Below are 19,405 nucleotides of genomic sequence, written 5' to 3' on the forward strand. Positions count from 1 at the left end.
ATGACTACTGTGAAAAATGCAAGTCTTGCACTTTATTGCCTTGTTCTAAGAACAAACACAGCTTGAATACTTCCCTGGTCAGAGTCTCTTGATTTTCAGTTTGGACTGTACTGGAAACAATGTCGTCTGAATACCATGCAGCCACAGAGATCACAAAGAATGCAGTACCAAAAGTTCAGGGAAAATGATGTCACCACAGGGTAACATGATCTTTTTCATAGCCAACTAAATTTTATTTAGCATACACAATGATGCTCATAGAACTACAAATGGGGTACAATACCGAGGTTATACATGCCTGAAGTAACATTAAAGGCCTTAACATAAAATCCAAGGTGGGTGCAAGAGAACAGTGAAGTTGACACTGCAGAGACTGTTGACTCACTCCTGCAAATAAATAACAAAAGTCAAGCTTATAAGAGACCTCTCACTGAGACCCGAAGCAATTTACTTCTGCTGACTGAGCAACACTTCAGCGTTTTTGGTTTTTTTTGCTCACTACTGGAAGAAAATCAGAAAATAAATCCTGCAGCAGGTGATTTTTTTAAATGGATGGAATCGAAAGGTAAACTTTTTACTTAATTGCAACAGCAAGAGTAATACGAGTTGTGTCTGGCTGTGCTGTCAGAAACCTGAACCAAGGATTTCTTCTGATTAACTTCCAGAAATATCCTGCTCTATTCATTGTGCTGCTGCTATGTGATCCCACTGTGCCTTTGCACTGGACTTCATTCCCAGAGTAAGTAATCTTCTGAGCTGTATGGTGCAATTGCTGATAAATCAATGACACATGAAGCTGGCATTTCATTAAAAAAAAAAAAAAAACAGGAACGAAGTAACAAGATTACCAGAGCAGTGCGTCGCCTCAAATATGAGTCATGTTTGGTATCTGTCAACCGCAGCATACTACACATATTAATCATTAGTTTGTGCTTGTGGCAGCTGTTCTTCTTTAGTCAGACTGTTTCTCTGAGCTGCATGATCTTCTTAACATGTTGAATAATTGTGACATTTTTGTTGCTCTAAACAGTGTGGTCTGAGTTTATAGCGCTCTTTTCTATAGCCAAAAGACTTGGAGACCCACATTTATTTTTATAAGTATCAGTAAATCAATAAATCGACATGTATTGACTTAGGCACTTATTTTATGACCTTCTTTCCCATTAGGTTTACACTATTTGTTTTCCTTCCTCTCTCCATATGTCTTCCCTCTTTACCGCATCCTGTTCTTATCTATATTTTATGACATATAGCCAGCATATGGGTATGTGTAGAAGGACTAACATCACTTGGTTAGGAGTTCTTTTGTGCAAGTACATATAAATGTAGATTCAAATGTACATTGAATTCTCAAAGTATATTAAATTGCCGAATATATATAAGTGTAACGCTACAGCATCAACTGAGAGTTATACCTCTGGGGGGAGTGAGGTGTTTTATGCAATGCTGAGACTCATCTTGGCAAACAGAAAAAGGAAAGATTCTCTTCACGCTCGATGAAAACCTTAAACTTTCTGCGATGTGTAAAAACAGGCAAATCTAGAACTGAAGTGTTAAAGAGAACATGGCAAACAGCCAGAGATAGCCTAATATTTATTCAAGGCACTGGTGCTGCTTTCCAAACACTGAGCTTTTATTCCCTCCTACAACACACACACACACACACACACACACACCCTTTGATTACTTTCTCTTTCCTTCTTGCAGCTGTGAGATTTTCATCTCAAGTTGGTATTCATTTGGAGCAGCAGTCCATGTGCCCTCAGATCAGCATTGGGGAGGATCATTTCCCAGGTGGACTAAAAATATAATGCAGATGAAGTAAAGAGTGTATAATGAGAATGACCCCAACATTTTCTCTGTAAAGAGACATTAAAGGAACACTTTAACATCATATATAAACAATAAGGACTATTGTATTGTAAGCCGTATAAGATGTATATTTAACCACTCTTGTGCCCTTCAGGATTTTATATCATGTCACAGTTCCACATTGCTGAGCTGGCAAGAAGGGGCACTGTGAAAAAGGTGGCTGGACCATCTCCTCAGAATGTTGCTTATCAAATAGGCCCAGCATTCAACTTCGGAATCAACACAAGGTAAGGTGCTGTGCTTTGAAATGTGTGAGTGAACACCGACACCTAGTGGTTTATCTGGTTTAACGCCGTTTACCCTGTCCATGGTCCTGACCATCAAAGGCGCGATTACCTGCTCCACCCCTTTCCTTTTGTGACCCATCTTTAACTTTCACACAAATCACACACAGAATAAACCCGTCGTGTTACAATAGATGTCGAGAGGTTTCATTTTATAACAGAATCATTAATAACAGTCTAAAAAAATATACATTCTGATCGATCCGCTGATTTTTAATTGAAAAAATATTCTGAGGGTTTAATAACTGTGCACCCTTTATGCTGCAGATCAGCCTATCCGCTTGGATTGCCGGAGGAGTTTGCCTTTGTGGCAGTGCTGCGTATGAGTGGCAGCACCGTAAATCAAAACTGGAATATCTGGCAAATGCAAGATGTGAACGGCGACGAGCAGATGGCCGTCAGGCTCAACGGGGAGTCCAAGTCGCTGGAGTTTACTTTCACGGCGCTCAACGGGGGGAGGCAGACTGTTGTTTTCAGCCCCCTGGGGTTTCTTTTCAATGACCAGTGGCACAGAGTGTTCCTGGAAATCAGCAGGGACTCTGTGGCCCTTTTCGCTGACTGTGTCCTGATCGATTCTCAGGATATTCCACCCAGACTAGAAGTCAGCCTTGATGGCTTCACGTTAATAGGAAAGCTCAAGGATAACCCGGTGGTAGCAGTTCCGGTATGTCTATTTTAGGACTTAGTTTAGTACTAAAGTTGATGAAGTTCACCCACTTTCAGAACCATATATATATTAGGGAACAGTACTTTAGGATTTAACACCATAATTGGTCTTAGACCTAATATATTTCGATTCATAATGTTTCTTATTTCATTTCAGATCATTTCATTTTTTTCCCTTCTTTCTTGTTATTGTGGGCTATGCTTCAAGCTACACAAAAAAATAGTATGGCAGATTGTTAGGTACATGAAAGACACACTTCCCTGATACATAATAACTTTTCATTATTTATAATAGAAAAATAGAATTCATAATTAAAGCCTAAGGACTGTTTTGATTGACCACCCACGTGACCCCAGGCCTACACTTTTTCAAATGTCTTCATTCTGATGTACAAATCTTTTACGTTTATTCCCATAAACTTCAATATAGTGAAATTACAACTTAAACATTTTTCAAGTGATTGAAGCGCCAAAGCTTTTACTATGAAAACAACAACAAAAACGCCCCCAAACTGTTTTTTTTATTTATATGCAAAGGAGTTCTTCCTTCCGGGCACCCGTTAGCAAGGTTTTCCAGCATCCTGTTTGGTAGTCTGTGGTCTCCTCATTCAAACTTTACTGATAACTATTAATATTATTATTATTATTAATTGCTCCCTGTCCATAAGCATGAACTTATTCGATAGTTTTTTGGTTTTATTCTTTAAATATTTTTTGTCTTATCCCAACTGACGATATATTATTAAAGGGCGTAACCTTTGGGACACAGACTGTACTGTACTTTCACGGTATTGTGCTAATTAACTGTATTTATTTCTATTTCTCTAGTTTGAACTGCAGTCAATGCTGATTCACTGCGATGTGACTCGAGCCCGGAAGGAAGGATGTTATGACCTCCCAGCCGGGGCATCGGTAAGAATGATCAGTTGTAATGAAGAGGGGGGAATGGGCTAGAACAGCGTCCAAGATTTGCGCTTCACAGAACAAGTTGCTGACCACTATTATCTCTTTGTGTCTTTAATTTAATTTAATTTTTTCATTCCTTTATAAAGATAAACGGTAACACTAAATGTTGAATAAAATTCATTTTGGGTCGCAGCAGAGGTTAAATAAACCGCTGATCCTGCCTATTGGTAGTGTCTGCAATGTAGCCCCTCCCTGTGGTGTTCCCCTGCAAACCCTCCAATCACTTCCTGTAACCGGTCATTGTATGAATATACATGAGCCACTGAAAGTTATGGGACCTTTGGCTGTCTAGACAGCTCTAGCCGGAGTCAGTTGGGTTGTTTTACAGGGGGCTCCTTCAACCCACCAAACCCCAGAGAAAGGACTACAACTTTTACCTTTCCTGCACAGTGGAGATCATGACAAGGGCCCAGAGCATTAAAGGGCCATTTCTGGTGCTGCTCTTGCAGCTTGTCCTTATTTGCTCCTCTCAAGTAAGTCTCATTATGTTTCTCTCTCTCCCTGTTTTCTCTATTATGTCTCTAGACAGATGTGGCAGCAGTGCTGGTAAGTTCTTCTGCAAGCGTGCATGTCAAACAAAAAGTTAATTTACCTGCAATTATGCTTGGACTGGGATTTCTTTCTTCAGTTAATTTGTTTGAGCGTCAATCTGTTGTGGAAAATGCAAGATGTTCAGCTTTCATTTAAATTGGTTCTTTGTTTCAATGTTTTGTCAGCCGCTCAATAATTTAAAGCCGAAATTCTGTTTCAGTATTTCAGAGACAGTCCTGTCTATAACATGGCAGTGCACCTGTTCTCGCTCTTTTCATATTGTCTTTTGTCAGAGGGACAAAATTGTAGGGTATTTATCAGAAACGTAATCAGATATTTTCCTATTACATTACAATTAATTTCATTATACATAGAATAACCAAGGACCCCCTGGCCCCCCTGGACCTGCAGGTGTCCCAGGAATTGACGGCATTGCTGTAAGTGCTTATAGTTTTTCACCATTGTCAGTATAATCTGTCAGACACTTTAAAAATAGTTCAGTGTTTGGGCCCCTGAAAATATTAAATCTCTTTTGTTTCAGGGAGAGAGGGGAGACGATGGCGAGGACGGTCCTCCTGTAAGTATTACATATAGTGAGAGATTTATGTAATTGTTTTAATTGTGTGTCTTTTTCACTGAATATCTGTAACTTTTGTTAGGGACCCGACGGAGATGCAGGTAAACCTGGCTCTGGAGGATTACCTGGAATTCCTGGAAATGATGTGAGTGAAGTATATTTTGTACTATTAGGATCAGCATTATTTTATAAAGTTACCAAGAAACCCTGAAACCTGCAAAGGGGGTGGGACCACAAGGTGTGTTCCTCCCACATTATAGGTCATGTTTGCACATTAGACTTTTGGAGTGACCACTGAAATTTTAGATGTAGAAGGGGATCTTAGTGCATGTGTGCAAAAATTTGAGGAATTTATCTGACAGGATGAACAGGTCCCAGTTTCCTTTGCATCACGGCCTGCATGTTTTAGGTTCCTTTCAGAGTTTAACAGTGGATTAGGAAAACACAAAAGCGCATATTATGCTTACATTTTGGTCTTTAGGTGAATTCACTTTCACTTTAGAGGTTTAAACAGACCAAATCAGTTACTTAATTCAAAATATAAGATAAAAAAAAGTCACTGCCTCTATAGAAACTGCACCCAAAGTGACAAACAATAGGAGCTTTGTTGGCAGGCCACTGCTGGTGTCTCCTGTTGAAAATCCTCAAAACAGTGTGGAATGATTTCTTTCAGTGTCGTGTTTGAAAAGAGCCAGAGGAATGTTGCAGTCCTAAAGTTTTGCCCTCTGACCTGGCGCTTATATTTTCTTGTGTGCTCGATAATTTGAAAACCCTTTTGTGGACACAGCAGAGAAGTGTGAACTGAAATTCTGGGGTGTTAAAGTCAAGTTATTCCCACTTCCGACAGAACAGAGCAGAATTCCTCCCACACAAGTATTTTGATGATGTAAAATATGGGGATCAGGTGATCAATTTGGAAATATCGACTGCGATGGTGGGGTGAAAGGCATTTCCTTTTGACATCATAAGCAACATATTTAAATTCTGAAAGTGTCTTTTCAAATATAAGAGCAAAACAGGCACTTGATTTGTTTTGAGATTTGCCACGATGTGTTAATTTCGCTCGATGACTCTTCTCTGCAGGGTTTGACAGGCCCCATCGGAGATCCTGGGCCTGACGGTCCCCCCGGACAGAAAGTGAGTGACTAATGAGCCTTTGCTTTCCTGCTTCAGAGACTGTCAGTGAAATGGTGCCAAGCTGCTGTCCAGTCTTTTGGCATGGCAGAAAGAGCCGCAGTGCATAAACCAATTCCTCATGACAAATGAGACTTAATCCTGCAAGTCTTCTGTGTAATCCCCGTGAGGCACGAAGCCCCAACATCTTTCCTCATTAGGCTAAACATTGCTTGGTCGAGTGGGCCCAGCTCAGTCATGTGATGAGCTGAAGGAATGTTAATTTGAACTGTTTGCAGGATCAAATAGCTCAGTTTTACCTGAACATGGAATTTCATACCTAATCCTAAAGTTTGTGTTTGTTTTTTAGGGGGAACCTGGGAAACCTGGACCTCGTGGAGCAGCTGTAAGTAACATTTCCTCTTGAACCCTACCAGTCCAAGGAAATAGCCAATCAAGGCCACCTGGAAGTCATATAATATAGAAGCTGTCTAAATTTTAGTGTTTAAGTCATTGTTATGTTCACCAAACCCTGTACATCACTCATCATATTGCACATGTCTCCTCAGGGTGTTGGGCCAGATGGACCCCCTGTAAGTAATTTGTTTACACAACAAATACAAGTCCCTGTAATTCTAAAAGTTTAAATTATTTTGTCTTCAACATGTGTCAATAATACTGAATGGTCTGAAATGTGAGCAGGGGCCACCGGGACCTGGAGGACTTCCGGGTGAATTGGGAAAAGCTGGATCACCTGTGAGTAGAGGCAGAGAAAAAGGACCATTGTAGTTATTTTTTTTATTGAGACAGTGAGGAGGATACAAGTATCCTCCATGATTACAAACTGATAATATAAAAGAAGAAGAAGCTACTGTTACAGCCATTTCCTTATTCACAAGAAATAGCCACAGCAGGTAGCTCCACATGTTTGATCTGGCAGCTCTTACTGATACATCCTTAAAAGGATTTTTGCATCCTTCCAGGATCTCACTGGGGGTCTTTAGCTTATTAGGGGAATGCATAAACCACCAAAAATACATAAACATATAAAAGTTGCATTGTACGTCTCTACACCCTGTAATGTCAGTGAACTGACAGAGGTACGATGCGTTAATACCCCTATAAAGTGACAAAATACATATGTGCACATGCAAAATGCAGTCACACTGACACACACTGTTACCAACCTGAAAGTATCATCTAATCAATTCAGTTTTCTTTTTTCTACAAATAATTATTTTGGCTAAAAAAAAGTCAACCCCCAAAAATGTAAATCATATTTTTCAATCAAACTTTTGCCTTTTTTTTAAAAAAAATCATAATATACATTTCTAATCACAGTAAAAATATTTTGTCCCATGAAACATGAAACAGTACATTAAATATCCAAAGGAAAAAAAAAAGATCAATCCACATTCCCGTGACCCAGCTGTGCTACAGTTTATTTTGTATATACCAATATAATTGACACCATCAGAGTCAAAATCTAGTGTTAATAGTTTTGTTGTGTTCTGTAGATAATAATCTGCATCTTTTATTCTGAAAATCACATTGTAAGCTGGTAATGTTGGTTTGCATATGATTAAACTTCAAGAAATGTCTTGCTGTACTTTTATCCTCTTGCATGTTAGCAATTATACACCATGTGCACACCTTCTCTGTGCAGACTTGATGTGTTTACATCTCTTATCACAGGGGGCCATGGGTGTGAGAGGGCCACAGGGACCTCGTGGACCGGCGGGGCCCAGAGTAAGTGATTAAACATTCATTTAGGATTTGATGAAATTTCCAAACTTTCTAGATGTACATGTTAAAGCCATTAGGTTTAATTGGTTAGCTGCCACCAATAAGCACTGTTGTCTTTCTTTTAGTGTATTTACAAGCTCCTCTAATCACTGATGATGTTGAATTATGAAAATGTTAACTGCAGTTTTCACTCCATTTCAGGGTGCTTCTGGAGTGCTTGGCAGCACTGATCTGGTAAAATTACTTTCCGTATTTCTTGTTTTGTTTTTACACTAGATTTTAGCAATACTTTCTGACTTTTATTGTGTTGCTTAGTGTCCCAACTCCTGTCCACCTGGGACCTCGGGACATCCTGGTCTTCCTGGCATGAAGGTGAATAGAAGTCACTTTTGTTTGCTCTGAAATCATATTAGTATCCCAAAATAGTGTTGTTGTTTTTTTAAATAGATCTGCCTTATTTCTAGGGCCACAAAGGTGCAAAGGGTGAAGCAGGAGAACCTGGGAAACAAGGACACAAGGTAAAATATGTTAATGCTTGCAAACTGAAATCTACCCCACGACTATGTCTAGCCAAATGAACTGATATAAACAGTCGGCACATAAACAAAGTGAATTTATAGTCCTATAACTGTGTAAATAATCACTGAAAACACCGAATTTCCCCCCCGCAACTGTCACAACGTTGCACATCAGGGAAAAAAATACGCGTGACTTAAACTTTAAAAAATTGATTCCCGACACCATTGAGACAAGGATTATTTGTGCTGCTCAATTTCAAGAGGAAGTGATACAAGCTTGTGTGTAATTTCTCTGACTCCTTGTCATGCACGGGGGATGATTTATTCGAAATGACGTTCAAGCAGATCTAGCTTCTCCCTGTAATGTGTCCACGCACTATATAAATGGAAATGAGTCTGGGGCTATCTCCCTTTATCACCCCCATGCCAGGATATGATTTACTGTCAGCTTGCACTCCTTCGCTGAGAGTGATTTTCTCCTTCACTGAAAGTTTCATTTGAGGCGCCTTTTGCCTGCCTGCAATTCACAACTCTCACACGCAAAGATATTTACAGTTAACAACAGAACAACACTGTGCGGGGCTTTAAGTGTATTATCTCACGATATTGGGAAGTAATGCTGAAGTAGAGAATAAGTATGTGTTGCGTTTATGTGGAAGAAACTGGCATGATGTAGAAAGCAAAGCTATTTCTATAAAAGCATGGGGGGTATTTACATTTGAAGTCAAAGGAGACAATGGTAATCTAAATTGCATATTACATATGACATATGACCCGACTCCAACCTTCCCCCAACATGAAGACTATTGTTTCATTCACTCAAAAACATCCAATCACCAGAAAATCAAGACATTTTTTGAATGATTTAACAGTCTAGATGACTTTTACCTTCTTCTTAAAGAGCTAGAATTTGAATTCTGAATCTTACATCAGATGGTAGTTGATCAAGCACTTCTAATTCCTCTCGTAATAAAAGCGGCGGCTGACCTGTTTGACTGCATTAGTTTCGGCTTGTTATGTAACATTTCATTATCATCCATATATTGTTTACATATTTTAATTGCCGGTTTGGATTCGCATATTTAAAAGAATAAATTGCCCTTTTTAACAAGAGAAAATGTGCTCCGCTCTGGTCCTGATAAATATCTGTCTTAATGGATATGCTTTCTCGGGTGTACCACAGAGGCAGCAAATATGTTATTTGTAATTTGCAAAGCTGGGGAGCGGTTAAATGCTTGTCTGGTTTCCCCACTTGCAATCCATTAAGAAGTGGGTATTAAACACTTTTCAGAATGGCTGCCCCCATTTTCTAATTAACACACAGTGGATAAGAGCAACATCAATTTGTTTTTTTCTGCAAAAGAAACACGCTGATAGGTTGCCAGTGCCATCACGGTTCACAGTATGCCCACACTCTTATAACGTAGTTAAATTTGCAGCCCAATGTTTCATCTGATTAACTAAATATTGCTTTTCAAATGATTTTCTTTCTTTTTTCATTCATCGAGGGCGCGGAGGGAGAGCAGGGAAGTCCAGGGGAGGTTGGAGCCCAAGGATCGAGGGTGAGATACAGTGCTTAATCAGTGAATTAAGAGTCTTTCAAGCTACAATTTGTTTGTTACTGTTCTGTGTTCTGTTATATGCTCACAAGGCATCTGCTTAACCTGTTTGTTGATCCAGGGACCTCAGGGAATTCGTGGAGCTATGGGAATGATGGGCCCAAAAGGAGAGACGGTAAATGTTTCTTTCATTTTTAAGCCCACGACACCATCTATGTAAACAGTAATTGGTAAATCATTTAAATAAACCCTAATTTTGAAATTAAATATTCTTAAAAGATAAAATATAAGTTCTGGAGAAAATATGAGTTCATTTTGAATTTGATACCATGAGTTCATTAAAAAAAAATGGACCAATAGCCACAAATAAAGTGAAAAAAGTTGAGCAATTAAAAAGAGATGAACTTATCTGATTGGCAAACGAGTAGTAACATGATCCATAAATTGAATGAGGCCTGTCTTGAATAATATTATTGAGGGCACTGCATTAATAAAAAGACATTATTCTATCTACAGTCGCCCACAAGCACTTATGAAAACAGTTGGCAGTAAACACAATTTTTTATTTCTTGCGTCCATAAATGCAAAGTGAAAAGATAGCCTAAAAAAGGATCCAGAAATGTTGTTGCAGTTCATTTGAAACAAAATGATCAATAACTATCCTGTGGTTGGAATATATTCCTGAGAAAAAGGACTGTGTGGCTTGTTATTAGCACTTAGCTCAAAAGCCAGCATTGGTTATGGTATTAATGGTGCGACTTGGGTACAACTGATGGGACATGGGTAACTTGCACATTTGTGAAGGCGCAATTAGTGCCAAATTATATTTCAGAATATCATATATTACTATTATCAATATTATCATATTTTATGAGTATTGTCTTGCTTATTTCAGCAAGACAATACCAAACTACGCACATGTCTTAGTAGCATAGCTGCACAGTTAAAGACTGTGGGTGCTAGCTTAACTGCTTGCAGTCCAGACTTGTCACTGATTAAAAACACCGTGTTGGTTTTATAATATGCCACATTATAAAACCAACACAGGGTTAACATGACCTGCCACAACATTTCCCAAAAACATTAGCTAGATTTAAAATTCAAGATCATGTGTTTAAATTGTTTTCTTGTTTTTTTTAATGGTCTGTACAGTATTTTATTGTACTTAAAATATCGTAAAAAGACTTTACTAAAAAAATAATCAAGATCAATAATGTTTAATTGGTAAAGTGTTGTAATTAAATGATATTAATACGTATTTTGTTCTCTGGCAGGGACCTCGAGGTCCTGATGGAGATTCAGGTCCACAGGGCATTGCAGGGGCAGCTGTAAGTTGTTTTCAATATAAATACATTTGTGGTTCATAAAGTTACCATAACTAGAATGAGAGGCAGAGGGTTCATGCTCCTCTTAAGTTGAACTTGGGTTTGGGAGACAAGTATCCCCTCTCCTTTCATGATTAGGCTTAAATCTCTCCTTTTTAATAAAGCTCAGAGATAGCATTGGATCAGGTGACCCTGAACAATTCATTAGTTAGATCCAGGCTGCTGGGAGGACTTCCCATGAAACACTGAGCATTTTCTCTGCACTCCCCCTGTTTTCACTCCTGATATGTTTATATGCAACTACTGAATGTCATTACCTTTAGTCTACTCTTTCTCATAGTTTGCATTTTGTCCTGTTTGTTGTCCTCAGTCTCTACGTTCCTTTTTTCTCTCTCCTCTTTCTCTTAACCCTCCTGTGATAGATGGCTGCCCATTCCTGACCCTAGTTATTTGAAAAGTTTCATCCCATTAAAAGGGAATTCTTCCTCACCATTGTCATTAAATGCTTGCTCATTGTGGATTGCCTGAATATTGAGGGGTCTTTTCCATGCTATATTATATATAAGTCCCTTGGGCAGACTTGTTGTAAAACGGAGCTACATAAATAAGATTGCTTTGAACTAAAGATGGCATGTAAATATAACCTGACAACTTATTTCAGGGGGATGTAGGCCAAAGAGGTGCTATGGGTGAACCCGGGCCTAAAGGCGAACAAGTAAGTAGCAGCACTTCATCACCACAGATATGAATATTTTCATAAATAAAACATAAGAATAACTAGACTGTTTGTTTACGGCCATTAGAAACTATTGACTGTTGGGTTGCTTTGTTGTTTAGGGTGGTCCAGGACTGAGAGGACTCACAGGCGTTCCAGGTCCCAAGGGCGAGTCTGTGAGTGTTGGATCAGCGATGACAAATAATCCTGTAATTATCAGATAGTGCACATTGTGAGCAAACCATGCATTGCTCTTTCTCTCCTTTCTCATCAGGGCTTACCAGGTGTGGATGGTCGTGAGGGTATTCCTGGAATGCCTGGAGCAAAGGTTTAGCATTAATTACACTGTTTAATAGTTATAACTTGTGTTATAACTTGCAATGTTATAGAAAGTAAACACATCTATTTTTCTCAGTAGATTAATCTTTTGCTCTGTTTCCCTGTAGGGAAGCGTTGGGAAGCCGGGCATCCCTGGAGAGGTTGGACTTCAAGGGCTTCCAGTGAGTATGACCTCTGAACTCAAACTGTCACAACTAAGTCATTTCAACGGGTACAGTTTATCTAAGCTCACCTGTTTTCTCTGGGTTTACATTTCAGTAAAGAACTGTTGGGTCGCATCTTATAATGATATTACACAGTGCGCATATAGTGGACGGTGCTGTCAGGTAGTGATTACTGTCATCCTCAGGCACAAGTGCCAGAGTAGAGGTTTGATGTGTCAGGTTTAGGGAATTTATGAGAATCATCTTGAAATTTTGAATGACTGCAAAAGCCTTATGAGTTATTATCTTCTTATTTGTGTCAAAATGTAATTATATCCGCTAATCCAGATTTTATCCTCTCTTACTGTTATGGTGATGTTCATTTTAAGAATGGTACATTGCTCCTCTGGTTGAAAGCAGTTTTCCTTTTTCAAGTATCGCATATCAATGCATGTCCTCTGTTTGTAGGGTTTGCCTGGTGTACCTGGACCAAAAGGCACAAGTGGCCCTAAGGTGTTTTTCCTGATCAATATATTTAAAAAACAAAGATTTTTCTGTAAATTGATTTCATTATTTTTTCTCTTAAATTGTTATTATCTGAAATAAGCTTTGATGTTTCTATACAGGGAGATGCTGGTAACCCAGGCCTTTTTGGAGCAATAGGATCTGCTGGCAAACCTGTAAGTATGAACAGGGATTGTGGAAACATCAGTATAGCTAGTGTCACCTCTGTTATGACACTGTATCATGTTACTGCAGGGTGAGCGTGGAGAACAGGGAGAGCTGGGATCTGTCGGGCCCATTGGTGAGCCTGTAAGTGTTTTTTTTCCCAAGAAGAATTTCTGTTATGCTTGTGTTTTAGATTTAAACTTTACTCCATTTCACCTTCTTATCATCTTCTTTTTGACCTACAGGGAGATAGAGGACAGCAAGGTCCTGCAGGTCCGGCTGGAAAGCCAGGTCCCCGGGTATGTTATAAAGAAAAATTCATTAGACTGTAATTGTTAAGTGAATCATTTTGATTGGGAAAACTTTTATTCTTTTTAGCTTATATTAGCTTATATTCTTACCTTAATTGTGAAAATGCATCACTTTAAAAGGCCTGGCAGCCAATGTGTCCCCAACAAACAACAACAGCAATCAGTAGAAAAACTGGTAGACTACATTCCTTAATTGTCTATAGATTTTTTTAAACTTTGAATGAAAGAAACCATAGAGAGGGAAACTTCAGACTCTAAAGTCCTGGCTGTTGTTTAGCTGGAATGTCTCAGAGAATAGATGGAGGCCAGATCTCACACAAGGTCTATTTTCACAGTAAGGGGAGACCAAGCAGCGGGCTGAAAGAGCTCTCTGTTCTCCTGGCATTCCTCAGAAAGCCGGACGGTGATCAAACGGAGAATGGCACACACAAACACGCCGGAGAGAATGACTAGCAATGCTAAGCTTTACGACAGTTACTTCTAAGCACGGTGCCACAGGGGCCTGTGCTGGACATTTTTTTCTTTATCCTTGCTTAAATGTTTCGACTTCTCCGATGTACATATTTATTTTTTATAGGGACCCAAAGGTGACCCTGGTCTTCCTGGTCTCCCAGGTCCTCCTGGTCTGCCTGGAATAAAAGGAGAAAGGGTAAGTAAATAAAACAGTCAGACAATTTGCTTAAAAAAATGCTAAAAAGGTAAAAATGGAATCAATAATCAACAACAACCAGCTGATCGGCTCCCTCTAGAGTATACAAATGGAATATTTTGTACTTCTGAGTTTTGCATGGCGTCTTCATCTGTTTTTATAAATTACAGGGAGATCGTGGAGAACTAGGACCCAAAGGAGAGCAAGTAGGAATGAATTAATTCTCTCTTAACAGGAAAATAATGAATTTAAATAACAAATGGGTTTCTTTGCATAGATCATTTGCAAACTTTTTCCTTTGTTTTCACAGGGAGTTCAAGGTGATGAGGGAAATCCAGGAGAAAAGGGGGATGTTGTAAGTTGTTACGCTAGCACTAACAGAATAAATCTGACATATTTTACACGTTCACTCTTACCAAAGCACATCTGTAATGTTTCCAACATTTGTGGTTGTTATTTTTGTCACAGGGTGACTCGGGAGAACCCGGACCTAAAGGAGAAGTGAGTAGAAATTCGTTGTTTTTAACCTTTATAGCATCACCGTTTTCCTTTTGTGCCAAGTGACTGACAATGTGCTGAGGTTTTAAAATGCGTCTAGTCTCATAGGTATTGTCTTTTTAGGTTGGTAACCCCGGTGAGACTGGCAGAATAGGTCCCGAGGGAAGTCGAGGACAGCCTGGCATTGAAGGACCACCTGGCACACCTGGACCACGGGGCATGCAGGGAAACAGAGGCCCACCTGGAGTCAGAGGAACTCAGGGTCCTGCGGTAGGTCCAAGAGAAAGTAGTTGCCACTCATGACCCAGACTCTCGGGCCTAAGGCTTACAATTAACTTTAAATACATAAACAAAATAGTCAAATTGTAAATGCATAAATAAATAAATTTTACTACATAAAATAACAATTTTGTCTTATATAAATGTTTTTCATCAGAAGTGATGTGAACCCAACTGAAATTTCATTATCTGTCATTCGTTTCTTCAAGTGGTTTCTAAAATGATTCAAGGATTTGCCTTATGTGTTACAGAGTATGCAAACATGCCACATTTTCCACAGTGCAAGAAAACAAAAACACGATTAATGCATAATGCAGTGATTTCAGTGTATATTTAATGTTTTACTTAAAACCCCCCACAAAGAATTCTAGGTATAATTAATAAGTGAATTAAAAAACAAGATAATACTCAGATGGAACTTGAATAAAACTTTAAGACTGTAAAATGATAAATCTATAAGATTCAACAGACTTATGGTGGCCCTGAGCGGTCAAATGCACTGCAACTTAAAAAACACACACCAGCGAGTGGAAAAACGCAAACAAACGAAACAAAACAGGCGTGTTTCTGAGGAGACAATAATGTGACATGCAGAAGTTGACAGCAACCAAAGCATGTGCAGGATCGCTCTGAGACACTTAAAAAGAAGCGGAAGATTCATTTGTGCTTTGAGGGAGAACAACATGTAGGTACTGTGTGTTTTAGTCACATGATTCATTAAATACTGTAGCTACATGCTTGCTATTAGCCGCTTACTGTTAGCTTGTCACGACTGCAGCTGTTCTGTCAATGTTTCCCCAAAAACACTTTGTTGTGTTTTTGTGATTTTTTTAAAGGTCGTAGTACTTTTGACCTCCCAGGGCCACCGTACCTGGGCCTAGATTTGAACTCCTGGCGTTGTTCCTTTGAGCTAACATCACTGCGTCATCCATTTATTTTTTAGAAATAGATTTATGCATGTAGGTATGTATTTATTTTTTTTAAAATGTATTTAGGAAGTGATTATATAATCTCACATATTTTTTCCTCAGAATAATAATAAACAGGTTAATGAAAAAACACATTGTAAAGATTTAAGTTAATATAAGGTTCATCACGGCCATACACACTTTTTACACTTTTTATTTTGATGGCTTTGATATACTAATAATACTGCAAAATAAATAATAACACAGACAAGTGTCATATAGCAACAGTGAGTACACCAAACTTTCAAAATTCAAGATGCTCCTGAAATACTGTTTCACTGATATCTTAGAAGTTTCTGCACCCACCTGATACTTCAGTCTGCGTGAAGTGAATCCCCACTTGCCCCTGGCTTGCCGATGTTCTGGCATCCCTCTAAAGGGAGGTGAGCAAAGGAATGCTTCCTTATCAAGATCAGTGAAATCCCAAATTCAAATTCAACACCTGCGCGGTTGTAAGGGGAACACTTGTATCTCCACAAATGTCAACTTTTCAAGAGAGGAGAAAGTAAGCCTCGTATTCTGCTCTACGCTGTGCACTCTGTGTTTGTTAATCCTGTTATATAAGCCTAAGAACAGCAGCGTTTTCTCAACATAAAGAGGACCTAATAATCTTTCATTTTAAGCTAGTCTGCTTCACTGTTGAGTCTCTACATTAAATGCCTTAAACTCTGTCATGAAATCTATTAAGTCGTCTTTTTCCTTCTTCCCTTCTAGGGTAAACAGCCAAGTGATCAGCACATCAAACAAGTTTGCATGCGAGTCATGCAAGGTAAGAAAAGATAGGCCTTTGACCCCATTTATCACTCCCCCGTGCCTCATTTCATGACTTTAATACGTCCCAGAATGCCTCATTACACAACCACACACAGAGCCACGGCTGCATTTTCTCATTTATCCGGGTGGTTGCTGAATATTCTGAAGTTGAAAAAGGGAAGGTCTCATAGCCAAAACATGAAATAAGCTTCAGCCTTTGTTTATTTGATGGATGAAAGATCCCTCCTCCGAGTTTTAGAAATGTTTCACCGAAGTCACAACCTCTGTTCTCTTCATTCTTTTGCTCTTACGTCTTCACAACTCATCTCCTATCCTCATGACTATTTTATACCCGATGTGCTGAAAAATTAATTTCACCTCCAGCAGACCTACACTCCTCTGCTCCAAGCAAAGAGTCTGCCTGGGAAGGAAATCTTAAAAAAAAAAAAAAAAAAAGAGCAGTCGAGCAGCTACAGCATGAATTTTCATCAGGAGCCAGAAAACTGGAATTTTAAGTGCAAAATACCGTGCAGAAAGGAGCCACGGGAGTTTAATATTAGATCCTTTGCACCATGAACATAAATTTTCTGTCACTGATTGCTTGAAATAAAGAATATTATCTCCTTTCTGCTCAATTTACTGGTGTCCTATGGAAAAAGGTTGAAAGCAGGAAAGGCTTGAGGGATATCATGACCACACTTTCACCTCCATCGTGTCCACTGCTCAAGTTTAAGAGCTGCCACACGAGAATTGTTTCGGAAGTGTGACATCAGTTTTTAGAAATGAGCCTTCTGGTGACAAATGATTTATTCTCAAGTGTTATGCCTTGAAAGTTCCCTTGAGAACTATCAACTAGAGCTGTTGAGAATCATTCGGTGACCGTTTTGCATCTAATGGTTCATCATCTTTCTGTTGCGCTTCCACAGAACAGCTGGCTCAGTTAGCTGCTAGTTTAAGGAGGCCAGAGTCTGGCATTGCTGGTTTACCTGGAAAACCTGGGCCACCGGGGCCTCCTGGTCCTCCAGGAGACAACGGCTTCCCCGGGCATGCTGGCTCAAGAGGCCTTCCAGGACTCAAAGGGCCACCAGGACAGATGGGAGCAAAAGGACCCAAAGGTGATGAACACGCTCTCCTTATTTGCTTTTTAATTAGACATTAAACAAAACAATATTGTAAATAAATCAATTAATTACATAATACGTCTTATAGGTGACATGGGAGACAGAGGGGCCAGAGGACCCATTGTTCGAGGACCGAAAGGTCAACCAGGACCACCTGGACTTCCTGGTGAGTACATTTTTATCTCTGTATGACTATCATCATGCACAATTACACATTACAAAAGTTAAACAACCTAAAAATAAAATAATAAAGCCTACATTGCTAAATCTAATCTATTGAAAAAAGGTATTTTCTCCAGGCCATACTGAGCCTAAAGTGATCTGTTAATTCCACTGTGATTGAGGACACCCACAGCACACTGGTCTGATAGACTAATGTGTTCATGCTCAAACTAATATTAGAAGTCTGAGCCACACAAATCACCTGGAGCCCCACCAATGTTTTGGTCTTTATAGTATTTTTTTTATTATTAATAAGGAGAAATCCTGATGCGAAAAAGTACATTTTGGCCAGCTTGTACTGCTCAAGCGATTTGTTAGCTTTACTGTTAGCCTCATTTTACACAGAACCAGGTTTATGGATTTTGCTTTTTATTGCTCGCTGGAAAAACCATTAAGAAATGAATTTCTTGAAAGAGTGTATGGAGCGGAAGAGTGATTACAGCAACCAACAGTCTTTTATAATAAATCATGTGTGTAGCTGTTACATTAAGGATAAATGCTAACCTGTTTGTTAAAGTCAGTAACTAAGTAAAGCATGTCTTGTCATCACAGGGGAACCGGGAAGGCCTGGTTATGGCCGTGATGGTCAGGACGGGCAGAGGGGACCTCCTGGCATTCCTGGACAGCTCGGTGTGCCCGGGCCTCCCGGTCCAGCCGGTCCTAATGGTTACTGTGACCCATCAGCCTGCAACCTTCAGGCAGGAGCTGCGCAGCAGTCCTTGGATGTGAAGGGACCTGCAGGAAACTAAGAGACATTCTGGCAAGGAACAGAAAGACTGTCGAATTATCTCCCCTGAGCACACAGCATTTTTCACAGTTTCTTCCCAGGGGCTCTAGCTGGCACAGTGCCTTTGATTCGCTAACCTCTTGTCTTGCGAGCATGTTTTGTGCCAGCCACATCTCCATCAGAAGCAGCCAGCCTCTTTGAGTCGTGAAAAAACACACACATATATATATTTTTTTATATGCTGCAAAAATCTAGCCTGTTCCGGTGTGTTTTTTTTCTACCTGAGAGATGTTTTGATATATTCAGGACTGTGCTCCCATTTCCGACATATAAAAATGACCAGAAATGGTTGTTTATCCCACTCTCCTTGTACCTCTGCCTGAATTTTCCTTTTGTGGTCTCCCTTTAAACAGTTTTCTGAAATAAAAGCTCTTCCTTTTCCTCCACTTTTTTCCAGAACATCTCAAATAATTAATTTAATTAAATCGGGATGAGGATTTTTTTGGGTGGGGGAGCTGAGGGTTTCAAACCATCATGGTCTCTATGAGCTGATCTTCCAAAGATAACCTTTCCAATACCCTCTTTTGAATATATAGTTTTACATGTCTGACTGCCTTTTCAGGCTTGCTGTATGTTGTAAATTTGTAAAAAATGAAAAGTGGTTACTTCTATTTCCTACAAACCCCCTGATGTGAGATGTTACCTCATTGTAAAGAATGACAACAGAGCACAGCTGTGCATATGTGGGAGTATATTTGAAGGATGAGGGAAACCATCATCAAAGTAAGAAATACACAGGACAGCATATGGAGTGTTTAATTTATTCTGTATACTGGTGTGATTAAAGATAAAAA

General features: G+C 39.3%; 1 protein-coding gene across 1 annotated transcript; it reads left to right on the plus strand.

The window, feature by feature from the left end:
* Positions 1–1,751: 1,751 nt before the first annotated feature.
* Positions 1,752–18,997, plus strand: col9a1b (collagen, type IX, alpha 1b). Its single transcript, XM_039621469.1, has 36 exons — positions 1,752–1,794; positions 1,967–2,099; positions 2,424–2,820; positions 3,651–3,734; positions 4,314–4,334; positions 4,694–4,756; positions 4,861–4,896; positions 4,979–5,041; positions 5,980–6,033; positions 6,380–6,415; positions 6,579–6,602; positions 6,712–6,765; positions 7,705–7,758; positions 7,957–7,989; positions 8,071–8,127; positions 8,220–8,273; positions 9,782–9,835; positions 9,954–10,007; positions 11,107–11,160; positions 11,819–11,872; positions 11,995–12,048; positions 12,147–12,200; positions 12,319–12,372; positions 12,823–12,867; positions 12,981–13,034; positions 13,114–13,167; positions 13,269–13,322; positions 13,912–13,983; positions 14,154–14,189; positions 14,294–14,338; positions 14,452–14,484; positions 14,605–14,751; positions 16,443–16,497; positions 17,408–17,596; positions 17,691–17,768; positions 18,377–18,997. The coding sequence occupies exons 1-36, from the start codon at positions 1,755–1,757 to the stop codon at positions 18,571–18,573; spliced, it is 2,640 nt and encodes an 879-aa protein (XP_039477403.1). The 5' UTR covers positions 1,752–1,754; the 3' UTR covers positions 18,574–18,997.
* Positions 18,998–19,405: the final 408 nt, after the last annotated feature.

This window comes from Oreochromis aureus, linkage group 13 (assembly GCF_013358895.1).
Source record: "Oreochromis aureus strain Israel breed Guangdong linkage group 13, ZZ_aureus, whole genome shotgun sequence".
Taxonomy (NCBI): domain Eukaryota; kingdom Metazoa; phylum Chordata; class Actinopteri; order Cichliformes; family Cichlidae; genus Oreochromis; species Oreochromis aureus.

Excerpts from the sequence above, each read along its gene's own strand:
- col9a1b (XM_039621469.1), top strand. The coding sequence starts at position 1,755 with ATGTGCCCTCAGATCAGCATTGGGGAGGATCATTTCCCAG. Across the intron at positions 14,339-14,451 it reads CAGGAGAAAAGGGGGATGTT|GGTGACTCGGGAGAACCCGG; the intron begins GTAAGTTGTTAC and ends TTTTTGTCACAG. Across the intron at positions 14,485-14,604 it reads AACCCGGACCTAAAGGAGAA|GTTGGTAACCCCGGTGAGAC; the intron begins GTGAGTAGAAAT and ends TTGTCTTTTTAG.